Consider the following 7,401-nt stretch of genomic DNA (forward strand, 5'->3'; position numbering starts at 1 on the left):
AATTCCAGTGTGCTGCCTAGCTTTTTATGGCCATCTTCGCAAGTTGGGTATAACAATTTGTTGTGATCTTCTATCATCTTGTCGAAGGCCAACCTTTCCTTTTCAGTTTCACATTCTCTCCTTGCATCAGCAATGGCCCGGTCAAGATCATCATCAGCAGGCTCATCTGGTGCCTCTTGATCTTCTACTTCATTGTCTTCATTGCCTTCTGCAGTATCATCGTATTCAGGGAAATTGGGATAACCGTCATCATCCTCTTCCTCTTCGTCATTGTCTTCCATCATAACCCCTCTTTCTCCGTGCTTGGTCCAACAATAGTAACTGGGCATGAAACCGGATCGCAGAAGGTGGCTGTGAATGAGACTCGAGTGAGCGTAATTTACGGTATTCTTGCAGTCCATACATGCACAATACATGAAGCCACCATGTTTGTTTGCTTCCGCCACGGCCATAAAATTATCCAGGCCCGAAGTGAACTCGTCAAACCGTCGGTCAATGTACATCCATTGCCGATTCATCTGCATGATATAATTAAGCTGATCAAAACCATTACAGAACATCACGATGTATATATATATATGCATTTTATCAATTGCAGATGAAAACGATAAAGTTGTTAACCTCGATGAAGAAGAAAAAAGCAAGTTAAGTGTGGCTTGATTTGTGTAAACTCAAGTGGCAAATCCTCTTAAGCATTTCATCGAACACCTCTTGTGCATGTGAAGAAGAGAGGAGAGCAATACACCCCTCTTGTGAAGAAAGTGAAAAAATGGCCAAGTGTGGCTCACACTTGGGCAGGGGCAAGGTTATATAGCCAGAGGCGGGGCCTTTGGACCCGGTTTGTATTACAAACCGGGACTAAAGGGTTCCCACGCCTGACACGGCCTGCCACGCCCTGCCGCCGACCCTTTAGTCCCGGTTTGTAATACAAACCGGGACCAAAGGCCACTACAGGACAGGCTCCAGCGGGTGGGGTCGTCCTGGGCCAAACGAACCGGGATCAATGCCCCCCATTGGTCCCGGTTTGGTTCAGCACTGGGACTAAAGCTTGGGACCAAAGGCCTCTTCTCCACTAGTGCATATGCAAAAAAGTTATGATGTCACCTCAGCAGCTCTCTTACACTAAGTGAACATTTGAAGAACAAATTTGACTAAAATTAAAACAATATATGACTACCAACACTCACTTATCTTTTATTAAAACTGAAGGAAATTATGCTAATACTCTCTCTGTTTCAAAATGTAAGGCAAACTGAAGGAAATTATGCTAATACCCTCTCTGTTTCAAAATGTAAGGCATCTAAGGATTACTCAAAAGTTAACGTTTTCTAAGTTTGACCAAGTTTATACATAAAAATATAAATATGAATCATATCAATAGACTCACCATAAAGTATGTTTTCTTAATGTGTCCATTCAATATTGAATGTATGTGTAGATATTTTTCCTAAATATTTGATCAAAGTTAGTAGAAATGATCAATTTAACCACAACTAGCCAACCATCATACGATAGAGAATCAGCTATTCCGGTATTAGTACAATACTTCAATCGATTCTTTCCAGTACACCAACTAGATTTTAAATTCTAGGTTTAGTAGTGCACATGGGCAAGCCAAGATAAGTGAAAGCTAAAGATTCGGCCTTACATCCAAATATGTCTGCTAAGCGATAATAATATTCAGCTATGATGTTAATTGGAACCATGGATGTTTTCTTGTTATTAACTTTCGTCCTGTAGAGTAGGAAAAATTGAAAGATCTTGAAACTTTAGATATTTGAATTGGCATATATACATGCAAATGTGTGAATGTTAGAAGTTTATGGAACTCCATTACAATTTTGAATTGTTGGATCTCACAGCAAAAAATCCGTTCTCTATGAGTATGGTGGAGACATATTCCTTAAACCAAACCTTCTTCACATAATAATAGAATATTCAAATTGGAAGAAATACTTCCTTGCAAAAATACTAAAATATCAAGTATGGCTAACTTGATAATCTTACTCTACAATATTCACATTGTCTCTCTGCCCTTCAAAGCGAAAGGGATTACCTACATATCAATCATTATTCAGTCCTTTGTTAATTGTTTTGTCGTATCACAAGATGTAATTTTACCATGTGATATTATCCTCAAGCAACCGAGAGAGAAGATCTTAACACCATGTATTTTGATTTAATTTACTTTGTTAAAATATAAAATAAGATGCATCAGATATTGCTATCCAAAAGGGAAATATGTATGGTGATATAAAAATTGCAAGTTCTTACTTCCTTTTACCAGTTTATCAAAAGTACTATCCACGTGAGCAACAAAAGCTTTGTGAGGCTACCACAAGAGATGTCAAGCCAAAGCCCATATGAAAATAAAAAATGGTCTTTGTGAGGAGAACTAATTATCTAGAAAACTAAACTAAACAGGGTTCATGGCTGTACCTTAGGAGAGGTGGGCTCACTTAGCGCCACCGTTATTAGAGCTAGAGTTGGAGAACTCCTTCTCGGATCCATCCACCATCTGCACCGCCACCATCTATGGACATTAGCCAAATCTAGGGGACAGTCGCCGATGAAGGTCTATAGGTCCGTCTGACACAATGCCTCTTGTGGCGGCGTCCATCTCAAACTGGTATGCTGAGGATGATGTACCGGTGCTACCTCGTCTTGTGCTCACAACGCTTGGTGTCATTGCACTAGGAGGTGGTGCTAGAGAGGAGGAGCCCAACTTATGTATCCAAATCCACCACCTACTCCATCCCTGAGGATAGTGATGAGGCCGACCCCGCGAACTACATGGCTTTCCTCTGATGGTTCTCAAGGTAGGATCAGGTGCTGAGGGAGGAGAGGCTGATATGGTGAGCCATCCTGAGACTCTGAGAGTGGCGGCGGGTACTGTGTGGCAGCGGCTTGGGCTGACTGAGGAGAACACAACGTCCTTGGCATGCTAGAAGGTAGCATTAGCGGAGAGACGGGACTCGGCCAGATGAAAGAGTGTGAGGGGGAGGAGTGGCGATTCTAGGGCCGGCCGTGAGTGACTTAGAGGACACGAGTGAGTGTTTTATAGGCCAAATATGTGGGATTTTGGGCTGCATGTATTTCGCAACCGTCAAATACAAATCTTTGTTGCCAAGGAGACCTACATCAGAAATGGGCATATATTTCTAACTATTTCTAAAAGAAATAAGAAATTATGTTTAGAAACCTACGATGGCCGCTTCAACCGCTCGTTCTTCCTAGGACTCATTAGCGACGCTATAATATATTTAACCGTGGGCTTTTTCACTGCCATTGTTGATGTATCATTGGTATCGGTATGTACTAGTGAAATTATTGTAAATATAAATTTTATTTGATGAAGTAAAAAATGAAAAATTAATTTTCAAATCTATTCACAAATATATAAAATTTACATTGTATAATTTAGATTTTGCATTTTCATTGCAGTTCTGTGCAATGATGTTGTTTGCTTTTTAATTCACCACATGTGCCGTTCTGCGCAGCCTATAAATTGAATGATCTTGGAACTTTATAGATTTTGATGTAAATATGTGAATGTTAGAAGTTTTCAAAAGTCCATTGCAATTTTGAATTGTTGAAACTCAAAGCCAAAAATCCGATCTCTACGGGTATGGTGTCATTATGTGATTCCTTAAAGAAAACCTTCTACGCATCCTCATAGGAACATTCAAAATTAAAATGAACATATCCTTACAAAAAATACTGAAAATATCTAACATTATGGTCAATTGATAATCTTAGTCTGCAATCTTTACATTTTTCTCCGGCCTTCAAAACTGAAGGGCTTAACTATATACCAATAGTTTTTCGGTCTCTTGTGTGTTTAGTCGTATCACCAAATGCAATTTTGCAGCATTATATTGTATCCTCAAGCAACCGGGTGAGAAGATTGTAAGACCATGTCTTTTGCTTTAATTGCCTGAGTTCAAATAGAAAAGAAGATACATCAGATATTGTTGCCCAAAGGAAAATGTATGGTCACATAAAAGTTGCAAGTTCTTACTTCTTTTTCCCAGTTTATTGAAAGTACGATCCACACGAGCAACAAAAGCTTTGTGAGACTACCACAAACTATGCCGAGCCAAAGACCCTGTTGAAAGCACGACAAAATTGGTATTTGATATGTATTCATGCAGCCAGTGAAGCAAGAAGTTAATTCTAAGATGGGTAGTACTTTGGATGAGGACATAGTACGTACCATTCCATTCAGATGCAGGACAAATGCAAGAAACACGGCCAAGGGGATGCCTGCCAAGTAGAACGCGGCGAGATTGACACGAGCACCAATCTTCTGCTCACCACATCCAGTTATCACACCTGAAATGTACAGTTCATTATCATGTCACCATGCATGTTCTATCTGGCAATGTCAGGGTCTTTCAATTTTATATGCTCGTACCTGAAAGAGAAGTATGGATTCCATCTATAAAGAAGGATATCGCAAGAACTGGTATCATCCGGGCAATATATGTGACAACTTCCTCCTCATTGCTGTACAAATAGCCCCAGAATTTGCGTAGTAGAATCATTGCAACAGACATGACCAAGCCTCCACACAAGGCCATACATACGACTACTCTTGTCGCTAGCTTCGCTGCCTCAGGCTTACCGGCACCAAGTTCATTGGAAACGCGTGTACTGTATATTCAGGAAAAGGCCGATCAGCATATAGATGGGAGAAAGAATTGCACATTGTGTTTGTGAACCTTAGGGTACCTTATGGCTGTGCAGAGACCAGCTGGCACCATGAACATGAGAGAGCCCGTATTAAGACTGCAGAATCCAACAGTGCACAACTTAGAAAGAAGGAAAGAACAAGAGTTCTGTTGAGATGTACTCTCCCTGTTCCATAATTTTTGTCGTGGTTTTAGTGTGAACTAAAACTAAAACCATGGCAAGAATTATATAGCTGAGGACAGAGATTGTCCGTAGTACATGCAAATAATGTACAGTAGTTTAATTACCATATGGACAATACTGACGTCTCAAGTTCAGGATTAGGCAGAAGACCAGAGAGCAGCACAAGCAGTTCAAACGACCACCACTCCAAACTGCAATTTTTCATTGATTAGTTAATTAAATCAACTTGTACATATGTGCTGACCAAGAAAGATGATATGCAAGTTGTTTGATATGTCTCACCAAAGCATCATTGCCGATGGGAATGCGAGCCCTGCAAACTGTCGCAGCTCCTTGAAGGCCTCCATGGAGAACCCAGTCCACGTTCTCTTGCAAGCTCCCGACAGCCTCGTGTACAGGCTCAGTAGAGCCAGGTTGATGCAGGAGGAGACGGTGTTGCTGAGCGCCGCGCCTTTGCTCCCCATGCCGGCCTTGTGCACCAGCGCCCAGCACACTAGGACGTGGCTGAGCGCCGTGGCGGCGGAGCTTGCCATCACCGGCACGACGATGCTCTGCGTCTGTAGGAAGCGGATGTGGCAGACGAGAGGCACGTAGGGGACGAGCGACGGGACGAGCAACCACGCATAGGCGCCGGCCTCGGCGGCGATGGACCGGTCCTGGCCGAGGAGCAGTAGGATCCTGGTGGTGTTGGCCCACACGACGACGATGGGGACGCAGGCCAGCGCGAGCACCAGCATCGCCCGCTGCTTGTACACGCCGAGGAGGTGGTACTGCCGCGCGCCGAACGCCTGCCCGCACAGCGTGTCCAGCGCGCTCGACATGCCGACGAGAAAGCTGAAGCCGGTGACGTTGGCGAGGGAGGTGGCGAGAGAGGCGCCGGCGAGGGGAAGCTCGCCGAGATGGCCCACGAACATCACGGACACCAGCTGCAGAGCGCACTGGAAGATGCCGCTTGCCACCAACGGCCCCGCCAGCCACACAAGCCGCTTCACCTCCGCTGCCGCGGCATTCTCGTCGCACTTCTTGGGTCCAGTTACGAGCAGGGGCTCCTGTACGCTTGATTTCTGCATTCTTGTGAGCTCTAGTTGTGGTCTTTGAGTAACGAGATGGTGAGGAAGCAGGGGGAGATGGATGGAGGGTATTTATAGGGAACTAGTACAATATAATCTGTGGAAACTGCCTAGCACCTGCATCTATATAGATTTTTGTTCAGTGCTTTGACTGATGCTAGCTGATACGTTAAGCGTGGCTGCCAAGCATTACAGGCGGTGTGGAGCGACAGATGTGGACGTTTTATGGAACGAGGAGCTTGTTCCTCTCCGTCAAAATGTGTCTGACGACACTAGAGTACTGAATATATAACATGTTGCGATCGAAAAGAAACAGAGGCGATTGAGACCTTCAGTACTCCAAACAGCACATTACAATATGACATGGAACTTGGCAGCCACGTCTAGCTTTGGGGTGCATGTGAACAAATCAGAGGTCAAAGCAACTCGTTGATTAACATAATATACAGATACGTACGGACAAGAATCTGAAGTAGACGATGCATGCGAGTACATACACAGAATCCACTAGGCACATTTTGTTAAGCACAAAAAACAAACACATGTGTTAAATGGGAAACTGGGAATGAACTCCAATTCTCTTGCTCCCTTATGAAAGGTTAAAACATCTTCTATATTTCAACGGAGTTTGCACAGACATGAACGCTTAACGGTCCAATGCTAAGCAGAGAATACAGTTTAAGATGAACCAACATTTGGCTGGCTTCAGATTAATCACACACTGCAGTATATCAGTCTAGGTGTTGAACTTGTATACATCATCGTTAGTGTAAAATTCAACTCACAATCCAAATATTTTGTGGGCAGTACATTTATCTCACACACGCATGCAATGGAAGCAGAACATTGGTAGCCTAAAGTGATGTGGGCAGCTGAGCAAATAACCCTCAATGGACCATAAATACACCTAGTAAAATATAATCAGAATGACTTTTAAACTTTATGTTATATATAATGGAACATCACATGAAACTTTTATTCCTGGTAACTTTTCAACCAGCGTTACTCCACGTGGCCTTACGCCGGTAACAAAGAAAAATATAATGAAAATGGTAATCCTGAAGACGAGCAGAATGTGGAACCAGGCCTGACAAGGACATCCCTTTCTTATGCTTATCAGTACAAGTTTAATTTTATCAGCTTATGTTATAATTGAACATCACATGAAACGCTAGTTCTATGAAATGTTTAGCAGATAAAGTGAAATGATACACATAATCCCGAACAATGCAACTGAAAGACGGAATTATAACAAAACATTTCAATACCAAACCGGAGTGACAGGATTTCAGAAATGATTTGCAACAGAGTTGTTGACTGGAAACTTGGACCATACCAAACCTTTCATCCGATGTAACGAGTAGTAAGCGAACAAATCAGGAGGAAATCTACCACATTTAAACTTCAGCTAAAATAGAATCAGGCAAGACATGTAGATTGCTAAAAAATGGGT

The 7,401-nt window shown here is 42.6% G+C and overlaps 1 protein-coding gene across 1 annotated transcript; it reads right to left on the bottom strand.

The window, feature by feature from the left end:
• Window positions 1-3,670: 3,670 nt before the first annotated feature.
• On the bottom strand, window positions 3,671-6,000 carry LOC127345611 (protein DETOXIFICATION 16). The gene is made up of 7 exons (XM_051372101.2): window positions 5,161-6,000; window positions 4,983-5,069; window positions 4,735-4,791; window positions 4,418-4,656; window positions 4,217-4,335; window positions 4,022-4,108; window positions 3,671-3,937 (listed from the first exon to the last, which is right to left on the bottom strand). Exons 1-7 carry the CDS (start codon window positions 5,946-5,948, stop codon window positions 3,887-3,889), a joined length of 1,428 nt encoding a protein of 475 aa, XP_051228061.1. The 5' UTR covers window positions 5,949-6,000; the 3' UTR covers window positions 3,671-3,886.
• Window positions 6,001-7,401: the final 1,401 nt, after the last annotated feature.

This window comes from Lolium perenne, chromosome 3 (genome assembly GCF_019359855.2).
Source record: "Lolium perenne isolate Kyuss_39 chromosome 3, Kyuss_2.0, whole genome shotgun sequence".
Classification (NCBI taxonomy): domain Eukaryota; kingdom Viridiplantae; phylum Streptophyta; class Magnoliopsida; order Poales; family Poaceae; genus Lolium; species Lolium perenne.

Coding starts and splice junctions, on each gene's coding strand:
- LOC127345611 (XM_051372101.2), bottom strand. CDS start 5,948: ATGCAGAAATCAAGCGTACAGGAGCCCCTGCTCGTAACTGGACCCAAG. Junction 5,070..5,160: donor CCATCGGCAATGATGCTTTG/GTGAGACATATC, acceptor GAAAAATTGCAG/TTTGGAGTGGTGGTCGTTTG. Junction 4,792..4,982: donor ACGTCAGTATTGTCCATATG/GTAATTAAACTA, acceptor TGGATTCTGCAG/TCTTAATACGGGCTCTCTCA.